This window comes from Schistocerca americana, chromosome 7, assembly GCF_021461395.2.
Source record: "Schistocerca americana isolate TAMUIC-IGC-003095 chromosome 7, iqSchAmer2.1, whole genome shotgun sequence".
NCBI lineage: Eukaryota > Metazoa > Arthropoda > Insecta > Orthoptera > Acrididae > Schistocerca > Schistocerca americana.
The window spans coordinates 213978836-213990891 of NC_060125.1; the positions used below are offsets into that span (position 1 = coordinate 213978836).

General features: G+C 46.2%; 1 protein-coding gene across 1 annotated transcript in view; it reads left to right on the forward strand.

Annotated features, from left to right (window-relative positions):
* The window catches only part of LOC124622846 (lipase 3-like), a 214555-nt gene that overhangs the window by 143648 nt on the left and 58851 nt on the right, over positions 1-12056 (forward strand). Inside the window, exon 5 of the mRNA XM_047148637.1 lies at positions 8964-9095. Within this exon, the coding sequence (XP_047004593.1) occupies positions 8964-9095 (132 nt within the window). The remainder of the gene's footprint in view (positions 1-8963; positions 9096-12056) is intronic.

Consider the following 12056-nt stretch of genomic DNA (forward strand, 5'->3'; position numbering starts at 1 on the left):
ACCAATGGCACCCCATACCATCACGCCGGGTGATACGCCAATATGGCGATGACGAATACACGCTTCCAATGTGCGTTCACTGCAATGTCGACAAACACGGATGCGACCATCACGATGCTGTAAACAGGACCTGGATTCACCCGTAAAATGACGTTCTGCCATTCGTGTGTGTGTGTGTGTGTGTGTGTGTGTGTGTGTGTGTGTGTGTGTGTGGTTTGAGGTTTTCGGGCGCTAAACAGCGTGGTCTCCAGCGCCCATCTGCCATTCGTGAACCCACGTTCGTCGTTCAGTACACCATCGCAGGCGCTCCTGTCTATGATGCAGCGTCAAGGGTAACCGCAGCCATGTCTCCGAGCGGATAGTCCATGCTGCTGCAAACGTCGTCGAACTGTTCGTGCAGATGGGTGCTGTCTTGCAAACGTCCCCATCTGTTGACTCAGGGATCGAGACGTGGCTGCACGATCCGTTACAGCCATGAGGATAAGATGCCTGTCATCTCGACTGCTAGTGATACGAGGCCGTTGGGATCCAGCACGGCGTTCCGTATTATCCTCCTGAACCCATCGATTCCATATTCTGCTAACAGTCATTGCATCTCGACCAACGCGAGCAGCAATGTCGCAATACGATAAATCGCAATCGCGATAGGCTACAATCCGACCTTTATCAAAGTCGGAAACGTGATGGTACGCATTTCTCCTCCTTACGCGAGGCATCACAACAACGTTTCACCAGCCAACGCTGGTCAACTGCTGTTTGTGTATTAGAAATCGGTTGGAAACTTTCCTCGTGTCAGCACGTTGTAGGTGTCGCCACCGGCGCCAACTTTGTGTGAATGCTCTGAAAAGCTATCATTTGCATATTACAGCATCTTCTTCCTGTCTGTTAAATTTCGCGTCTGTAGCACATCATCTTCGTGGTGTAGCAATTTTAATGGCCAGCAGTGTATTTCTTATGGAAGTGCTTAAAAGAGCTCGCTTTCTTCTGCGAAACAGATATACACAATACCATAGAAGATCAATATTCAGGGGTCGTGCGGTAGCGTTCTCGCTTCCCACGCCCGGGTTCCCGGGTTCAATTCCCGGTGGGGTCAGGGATTTTCTCTGCCTCGTGATGGCTGGGTGTTGTGTGCTGTCCTTAGGTTAGTTAGGTTTAAGTAGTTCTAAGTTCTAGGGGACTGATGACCATAGATGTTAAGTCCCATAGTGCTCAGAGCCATTTGAACCATCAATATTCAGGGAAAATGACAGGAGCGATCATTCGAACTCAAAAGTCTAGTAAACATGGGCTTTAAAATGCATACGTTAAGAGCACTGAGCACTTGTTCAGTCGAAGAGATGTGTTTCCCATTAGCGAAGATGGACAAGCGCTCATAGATCTTAAAGTATGCACTTTATACCCGATGTTAACTGGACATATTTTCTTGTTTTGGTCCATACTACCACCTCTCAAAATATGGAAAACTATAAAGGCAGCATGGCTCAATATTTGTGTAGGGGACTTCAAACGAATGTTGAATCCATGCCATGTTGAGGTGCTGCACTGTGCCAGGCGAAAGCAGGTCTGACATGATATTAGGAGGCATCCCATGATTTTTGTCAGCTCATTGTACATCAAGAAGGGCACCCTTCTAGTTTTTTTCTGGTGGAAGTGGGTTTATTTCACAGTATCTAAGCTGAAGGAGTTCTCAAATCTCTCAGTATATGCACTTAGAATCCACGTTTACTAGGCTTTTTTGCTTCGGACGATCGCTCCTGCCATATTCCCGATTATGACAGTCCTTGCTGTGACATTCTGTATATTTTGCATTTGGTGCATTGCACAAATCTGAACACCTTAGATCCTGGCAAACCTATAACTGAGAAGAGGTCTCGGATAGATGCGTGTTACAGATCTTGTTTGATGTCCCTGGTCACATCCTCAGTGGAACTGCATCATCTTCGTCATCACATTCCTCCTCTTCTACTTCACACTCTTCTTTCTCTTGTCTCGTGATTGTGGACGTCTTGCCGAACACAGTGCTACAGCCAAAAAATGTCGCCATATTGTTGCAGTAAAATAAACAATCACTTATTCGATAGTAACGGATGTATTAGCACATCACAGCATATTCTGAACACATTATAGTTGAAAATTAATAAAAATAATCATAAATTACCTTTGCAAATAGTCTTCACGGGTTTGCCGCCGGATCACGGTGTGCAAATTCCACAACGTGTAACGTGATCCGGTGGTAAACCCGTGAAGACTATTTACAGCACATCCGCCGGGAAAGCTTGAAGAGTCACACAAATTAACTTTATTTCTCGAAGTTACTCTGAAACTGCGATATACAGCTATTTCAAACAGCTTCTGCAAACGGAAAAAAGTGTTGAATAGAAAGAACATGGTGTAAAGTATGCGCTACAATCAAGCACAGGAAGTTTAGTTAATTCTACAAAATAAAAATCGAGTGCAGCACATACGCTACGCTACGACTGAGGATGTTAAAGGCCAGTTCACCAACACGCGTCAGTGAAGGAACAGTGCCGTGACTGAACCGGTCTACTGCCGATATGTTTGAAGGTATTGTTTTAGGAATGTAAGGGGAAATGCTACATTCGCCCGTGGCGTGGCTGTGATAATGCAAATCGCGTACCCGCTTACGCTGTGCCGTTATCGTCCTAGTTCTTGCACCGTGTTTCTTGCGGTCGATGTTTTCTGTCTTCACGGCCGCGGCACATTCAGGTTGTTGTGTTGTCGTGCAAAAGTTTATCATGGTAAACATGAATGAGGAAAAACTTATTGAATTATTCTGCACCTATCCTGTGTTGTACGATCTCTCCACTCTCGAATTCATGGACACAGAGCTGAAGAACACACTCTGGAATGAAATAGGAGCAGAAATAAGAACAACTGGTAAATACATACGTGTATATTTCTGATTCTACATCAGTGAATACAACCAGCTATGTAAAAGATTATTCCTTGAAAGTGTTGGTTACGGCTATAACGTTTTCCTTCCATAACGCCCCAACATCAGTAGGAATATATACACATGAAAAAAAGTTCTGCATCACCTCGGTTCCTAGAGTTCCGGAACCTGTACAGAAAATTGGAACAGAGATCAACATAAACATCACTTCCGACCTTTTTATTTCTCGTGATAACCACACATTGCATGTTGTCGAACCATCAGCGAGATCTTCAGAGGTGGCGGTCCAGATTGCTGCACACATCGGTACCTCTGATGCCCAGTAGCACGTCCTATTGCATTGATGCATGCCTGAATTCGTCGTGACATACTAACCACAAGTTCATCAAGGAATTGTTGGTCCAGATTGTCCCACTTCTCAACGGCGATTCGGCTTAGATCCCTCAGAGTGATTGGTGGGTCACGTCGTCCATAAACAGCCCTTTTCTATCTATCCCAGGCATGTGCGATAGAGTTCATGACTGAAGAACATGCTGGCTGCTCTAGTCGAGGGATGTCGTTATCCTGAAGGAAGTCATTCAAAAGATGTGCACGATGGGGGCGCGAATTGTCGTCCATGAAGACGAATGCCTCGCCCATATGCTGCCGTTATGGTTGCACTATCGGTCAGAGGATGGCATTCCCGTATCGTACAGCCCTTACGGCATGACCACCAGCGGCGTAAGTTGGCCCCACATACCGCCACCTCAAAACAGCAGGGACCCTCCACCTTGCTACACTCGCTGGACAGTGTGTCTAAGGCGTTCAGCCTGATCGGGTTGCCTCCAAACACGACGATTGTCTGGTTGAAGGAATATGCGACACTCAACGGTGAAGAGAACGTGATGCCAGTCCTGAGCGGTCCATTCGGCATGTTGTTGGGCCCATCTGTACCATGCTGCATGGTGTCGTTGTTGCAAAGATGGACCTCGCCATGGACGTCGGGAATGAAGTTGCGCATCATGCCGCATATTGCCCACAGTTTGAGTCGTAACACGACGTCCTGTGGCTGCACCAAAAGGATTATTCAACATAGTGGCGTTGCTGTCAGGGTTCCTCCAAGCCATAATCCATAGGTAGCGGTGTCCACTAGTAGCCCATGGGAGGCCTGAGCGAGGCATGTCTTCGACAGTTCCTGTCTCTCTGTATCTCCTTCATGTCCGAATAAGATCGCCTTGGTTCACTCAGAGACGCCTGGACTCTTCCCTTGTTGAGAGACCTTCCTGGCACAAAGTGACAATGCGGACGCGATCGAACGGCGGTACTGACCGTATAGGCATGGTTGAACTACAGACAACACGAGCCGTGTACCTCCTTTCTGGTGGAATGACTGGAGCTGACCGGTTGTTGGAACCCCTCCGTATAATCGGCGCTGCTCATGCATAGTTGTTTACATCTTTGGGCGGCTTTAGTGACATCTCCGAACAGTCGAAAGGACTGTGTCTGTGATACAATATACTCAGTCAACGTCTATCTTCAAGAGTTCTAGGAACTGGGGTGATGCAAATCTCTTTCTGATGTGTGTAGTTACATTGCGTGTGTACAAGAGGCAACAAAGTTATGCAGGATGTCTTTGTGGAATTAAAGGAAAGTGATCAGGTGTTAGAAGGAGCCAAAATAGAAACATGTTTCCCATCCAGAGCTCCTACGAAGTTAGGAAAATTGCAACATTTCATGAAAACCCTTTCACATTTCTTCTGTGATCTTGCGAACTGAATTATGCCTAAGTGATAACCAAATGAAATCTTGTTTGGCGCATCTCCAGTGACTAAAACTCTGAACAAGGTAGACAACAGGGATATAATAAACGAAGTTTTCACAGGTGGTGTTAATGGTAATGAGTCAGTATCGTGCGAAACAGAAGAAAACACTCAAGACTGAATAACAGAAGATGATAATGATGAATGTTGATGTCATATATTACATTACCAATAAACTGTCAGAGTGTGTTTACTATGCAAGATCATTCAAAACGAAAGAACAGATCTCAGTTGTTTATTACAGACAGATTGAGAAAGACACAAACAATCGCGCATGTCACAGGATAGAAAAGTTTCAAAGTCTTATGTTCGCGCAGACGCTATTAAAGCACACTCAATACGAGCACCGTGCGTTGCTCGAGAAGCATCGGAATGGTAGTCCATTTCATTCCTCACTCGAATCCATGTTTATTGGCCGGCCGCTGTGGATGAACGGTTCTAGGCGCTTCAGTCTGGAACGGCGCGACTGGTACGGTCGTAGGTTCGAATCCTGCCTCGGGCATGGATGTGTGTGATGTCCTAGGGGACTGATGACCTTAGATGTTAAGTCCCGTAGTGCTCAGAGCCATTTGAACCTGTTTATTGAATCGACGCTTCAATAATTGGATTTTTTGATCTTGTAGAGTAGCTACCACCGGTGGGACGAAGACTCTGCCTTTTATGTAATCCTACGGCGAAAACAATCGTTAGATGTGAGGTCTGGTGACCTAGAAGGCCTAAAACAATGAACAAAATCTTGTCCAGCTCTTCTAATGTTGTGGTACGGTGTTGTTAAGGTAACTTCAAGGTGAAGGTGAGGCGGGGCGGCGTCATACATAAAAATGAAATCACTGGAATCTTCGTGAAGTTGAGGAAACCACTAGTTTTGCAGTACGTTCAGATATGACGTTCTGACACAGTTTCCTCCGCAAAAAAGAGGTCCATAACTAATGAGGAGGTATTGAGTAGAACTAGGGAGAAGAGAAATTTGTGGTACACCTTGACTAGAAGAAGGGATCGGTTGGTAGGACATGTTCTGAGGCATCAAGGGATCACCAGTTTAGTATTGGAGGGCAGCGTGGAGGGTAAAAATCGTAGAGGGAGACCAAGAGATGAATACACTAAGCACATTCAGAAGGATGTAGGTTGCAGTACGTACTGGGAGATGAAGCAGCTTGCACAGGATAGAGTAGCATGGAGAGCTGCATCAAACCAGCCTCTGGACTAAAGACAACAACGACAACAACAACAACAACAACAACAAGCTATGTGAATAGAAACGGTAGGTTCGGTGAGTCTCTTGTTCGACGACGACGCTAGGATTTCGTGACCCCCAAATTGTTTCATTACGTCTGGTTACTTCACCCGATAGATGAAACATCGATTCGTCCAAAAAGAAGAATCGTTCGGAAGAAGCGTCCTCTGACATATCTTGGAAAATAGAAATGCAAAATTCATACTTTCTGTTATGGTCGCCGGGACGCAATTGCTGCAGTAACTGCTACCTCTATGGCTTCATGTGCGGGCGTCGTTTCAGAGCACGCCACACTGTTGTTTGAGGAACTTGGAAGTTCCCGACCTGCCCGTCTTGTGGACTTCCGAGACCTCAGAGTGAACGCATCGCGGATACGCTCGACATTTTCATCAGACGTGCGTGGCCAACCAGTGTTCTTTCCTTTGCAAACGCTACCACCTTTCTAGAGTTCTTTATGCTAGTCAAAAATCTACTTGTGGAGTTGCGGCTTCTTGGTAAACCAACAGTGGAAAGCATTCTGCACTTGAAGAATGAATTGATTTCGCGCGAATTCAAAAGCACAAAATTACTTCTGTTACGGCGTAGTCGCCGTTTTGCTGCAAGGAAACAACAGCGCAGCTGTGTCCAAACTTTGAGCTTCCTCTGTCCAGTGACTCGTACAATGGGTTTTTGTCTTTTATAGTTAGTCTGTAATACGCAACTGTAATCTGTTCTTTCTTTTTGAATCGCACTATATTATAGATTAACGAAGCTCAAGAAAATGGCGAGCCGTTCTTTTGGTGTGATGGCTCTTCTTCAGTGTGTTTCGCTTGTTCAGATGAACTTCCAAATTATTCAATAGCAAGCTAAAAGAACTTTCTGACATTCTGAAACATTTATAAAACTATGCTCAATCATCTGTCAGCTCACTGTACTGGGTGACAAATTCCCCTCCTGTTGCTCTGTTTTTCCACGCCTGATGAACCCACTTCCTTTTTTTCACTCCTTTTCTTCTTCATTCAACAACACAGCAATCAGCATGAGATAACCGTCCGAGAAAGTCGCCAGCCCGGCCACTCAAAGTGCACTGCCACACGCCGGAATAAACACTGACCACTGTGAATAGACCGTCAATGTGGCACCGCGGCCCGTGCAACGGGACCCACGAGAAATTCGGGCCCCGCAACGAACTTGTGACAAAACGCTAGGCCGGCCGCGGTGGTCTCGCGGTTCTAGGCGCGCAGTCCGGAACCGTGCGACTGCTACGGTCGCAGGTTCGAATCCTGCCTCGGGCATGGATGTCTGTGATGTCCTTAGGTTTAAGTAGTTCTAAGTTCTAGGGGACTGATGACCACAGATGTTAAGTCCCATAGTGCTCAGAGCCATTTGAACAACACGCTAGTTGGCTTGCCCGCCATACTTCACGACCGCTCGCTCCGTCCAGGACACACGGGAAATGTTACACTACTGGCCATTAAAATTGCTACACCACGAAGATAACGTTCTACAGATGCGAAATTTAACCGACAGGAAGAAGATGCTGTGATATGCAAATGATTAGCTTTTCAGAGCATTCACACAAGGTTGGCGCCGGTGGAGACACCTACAACGTGCTGACACGAGGAAAGATTCCAACCGATTTCTCATACACAAACAGCAGTTGACCGGCGTTACCTGGTGAAACGTTGTTGTGATGCCTCGTATAAGGAGGAGAAATGCGTACCATCACGTTTCCGGCTTGGATAAAGGTCGGATTGTAGCCTATCGCGATTGCGGATTATAGTATCGCGACATTGCTGCTCCCGTTGGTCGAGATCCAATGACTATTAGCAGAATGGAATCAATGGGTTCAGGAGGGTAATACGGAACGCCGTGCTGGATCCCAACGGCCTCGTATCACTAGCAGTCGAGATGTCAGGCATCTTATCCGCATGGCTGTAACGCATCGTGCAGCCACGTCTCGATCCCTGAGTCAGCAGATGGGGACGTTTGCAAGACAACAACCATCTGCACGAACAGTTCGACGACGTTTGCAGCAGCATGGACTATCCGCTCGGAGACCATGGCTGCGGTTACCCTTGACGCTGCATCAGAGACAGGAGCGCCTGCGATGGTGTACTCAACGACGAACCTGGGTGCACGAATGGCAAAACGTCATTTTTTCGGATGAATCCAGGTTCTGTATACAGCATTATGGTGGTCGCATCCGTGTTTGGCGACATAGCGGTGAACGCCCATTGGAAGCGTGTATTCGTCATCACCATACTGGCGTATCACCCGGCGTGATGGTATGGGGTGCCATTGGTTACATGTCTCGGTCACCTCTTGTTCGTATGACGGCTCTTTTAACAGTGGACGTGTCACAATACGCCAGGCACTACTCTTGATGAACTGTGGTATCGTGTTTAAGCTGCATGGGCAGCTGTACTGTACACGCCATCAAAGCTCTGTTTGACTCAATGCCCAGGCGTATCAAGGCCGTTATCACGGCCAGAGGTGGTTGTTCTGGGTACTGATTTCTCAGGATCTATGCACCTGAACTGCGTGAAAATTTAATCATATGTCAGTTCTAGTATATTTGTCCAATGAATACCCGTTTATCATCAGCATTTATTCTTGGTGTAGCAATTTTAATGGCCAGTGGTGTATGTCAATGATAACGTACTGTGGTGTGCTATGTAGAGCTTGCATGCTTTAAACACGCAGTCAAGAATTATTGAATCCGCCTGAAACAGTTACTCGCTACCCGCCAGACGGCTCTGCAGTGTCACGTGCTGTGACGTACGGTATAATCATGGGCCGGTCCTGGCACTGTCGCGTCATTGTTCTTTTTTTTTTAACCGCCTGAAGAGTGCGTGCTTTCTGGTTGCGTCCGTGATTGGGGCACTGGGCCACACATAGGCAGCTCTGAGGTCGGAGGAGAAGAAGCACTTCACTTTGTCAGATTAATCTGTGGAATGCGGATGCTCTTTAAAATTAATTCTAAATTTTTGTGTTAAGTTGATTTCAGTGACTGTATGTGTTGGGCGTGCGGCAGGTGGCGTCTAGGGCGCTGCTGAAAGGGCGCACGCCGCCGCTCAGCCTGCCGGTGAACCACCCGGCCACGCTGCTGCCCGCCGTCGTCGCCTACTCCGTGCTGGCCGGCTTCAGCGACCTCGAGGACGATCACGTGAGTGCCACACAAATTACTCTATCGTGTACTATTTCTCATGCGCCTCACTAATTTCGGTGCGATATTCCTGCGACGATGTGAAAGACAGTAGTTTACAGCAACGGGTACCTTCATCTGAAACCCCATAAACTTTGGATGCAGAATTTCAGAATAAGTTCCAAATGTCACCGACTGGAGGCACTGGCAGCACCCAATAACAAATGCACCATATTTTTTCTCGGCCAGTTTCGGTCGAAAAGATGCCTATTTGGCAGTGGAACAAAATGTAATATTCCCGCTTCAGTCCCTATGGTTTCATGAAGTTCCGATAGGTGGCGGCGCTATACGTAGCCCTATCAAGGTCTATATGGGGAAGGTTTGGACACCAGTGTTCCTTATGGTTGGGTTGGGTTGTTTGGGGGAAGAGACCAAACAGCATGGTCATCGGTCTCATCGGATTAGGGAAGGATGGTGAAGGAAGTCGGCCGTGCCCTTTCAAAGGAACCATCCCGGCATTTGCCTGGAGCGATTTAGGGAAATCACGGAAAACCTAAATCAGGATGGCCGGACGCGGGATTGAACCGTCGTCCTCCCGAATGAGAGTCCAGTGTGCTAGCCACTGCGCCACCTCGCTCGGTGTGTTCCTTATGCAGCCGCCATATTGGAGCTAGAGCAGACGACACAGTGCTAAGTCGCTAGGGAAGAGAGCAGTTGCTTTCGGAAATTATTATCTTTCCGAAGGCAGTTTGCCTGTCTTTTTTGTCGGAAATTATATATTTAAGCTTAAAAACAAAATTCTGACAATGTGTAAGACCAATATCGCTCATTTCGTTTGAGTAAAACGGTATACCTTCATAAATTTTTGTACCTGCTCATTGAAAACACTTCACATGAAAATCTGATGCGGCATTATCACAATCAAACCGTGACTGTCACGTCTGTTACATAAGGTGTTGGGCGAATTCTGGTACCGCGCGCCGCGGAATTTGAATCCCCGCCAGACGTCATGGACGTCGAAGATCCCTAGAGGTCTCCGCACCATCGCGCCGTAAGCTGTGGCGGCGCGCGCCACCTGGCCCGAATGTAGTGTGAGTGCACCACAGTGGAACGCGTGGTTGCAGCGGTCAATAGCGGCGTCCCCGATAGAATACTTTTAATTGCCTGCCTGTCGCTCAGCCAGCCGGTCTAACATTGCGTACGTCTCAGGACATATCGCCTCGCCTTAGACAGCGTATTTACTTTCGTGTTTTGTTTGAGTGGACGTGGTTGTCTAGTTAGGTGTTCTTGACTCTGTTGTCTCGATCTTGTTGCTGTCGTAAGGTCCTTCGTTGGTCGTGTCCGTCGTCTCCGTTGTGTTGTTGATCGCGGACCGCTTCGCGGGGCCCGCCGTCTTTTCGTCACTTCAACCCCGCGGCTGTTCCGGTCGCCGTTACAACACGAGTAGTTGCATGCACTATGTGATCAAAAGCATCCGGAAACCCCCCAAAACATACGTGTTTCCCCCTACAAACATTCGTATGGGCGCCCTTGGTAAATAGAATTGAAATGGTCTTATGTATTGATATGCATAATGAAGGTACTAACTGCAGCAATTCCGCACATTGATGGCAAGTAAAAAAGACTCAGAACAGTGAAGCAGTAAAGAATAAGAAAGCAGGCAATAATGGTTACTTGAGACAGTGTTTTAGCTACCTAATGTTCCCGACAGCCTGGAACAAGTGACTACTGGACGAAGTCTTCCGACTTCTACTAATTCAGGACTAGGGAATCGGACTATAAAGATACAGTTTTTTGCCGCGCGGGATTAGCCAAGCGGTCTCGGGCGCTGCAGCCATGGACCGTGCGGCTGGTCCCGGCGGAGGTTCGAGTCCTCCCGCGGGCATGGGTGTGTTTGTGTTTGTCCTTAGGATAATTTAGGTTAAGTATTGTGTAAGCTTAGGGACTGATGACCTTAGCAGTCAAGTCCCATAAGATTTCACACACTAGATACAGTTTACACTCGGTAACTCTGTTTGTGAAACCGACCCGTAAACGGTATTTATGAGTCCAAAGATATGTAAAATCTAAGTTTCTCTAAATTTAGTGGCCTTTATTTACAAATATTCCTACGGTAAGGCTTCAAAATTTAACACGACATTAGCGATCTATGTCAATGAAGAGCGTTGGTTGGTTCCTCCCTGTGCCGTCAGTCAGTCGGTCGCAATCAGATTAATAACAGCAAAACGAGGAAAGATTCCACATCACTTTATTTACTGCAGGCCTGTAAGCTTTCTTCTGGTAATCTGAAAAGCTTTTAGAAACTTCAGAAATGTTTTCACATGTTTATAGACTATTATTGAAAGTTAGTTGATATTGTTGAGGAAGGAAGCTTTGAATAATTTTGTAGATATTATCAATACTAAAAATACGTATGGACAGTTTTAGTAAAAGAAATACAACAATAAAGTGTTATTTTTCGGTACAAATTAAATAAACAGTGCTGGTCTGTGCAAAAAATATTTTACCTCATACATGAATGGCGTCTTTAAAAAATGGCCTCAATTTTAATGTTTTCAACCAGTCCTATTCTTACCATTAGTTATCGATTAAACATAAATCGCTAATCTTACTTAATCAAGCTAATGACTACTAATAAAAACTCTCAGTAACATGAAGGTAGTATTATTTAAAATTAAGAAGATATGACCCTTACCAATTGTTTTGTGTTGTCGAAATTGTAGACTGTAGATGCACAACCCTGTGACGGTTCCAATTCTGTAGCGCAAGCAACATCAAATTCCTTACGAGGGTTTTTGGCCCTACGCTCACGTTTTCCAAAATAATCTGTTAGCTTGCGTCTTTATTCACTCACTTAAATCGCTAATACACTATTATTTCAGAAAAAATTGACACTTCATGACGTATGATTCGGTCACATTACTCAGTTACACACTTCAATAATGTCAATAATCGTAAGCGGAAGACAAGTGTTCGCGACAG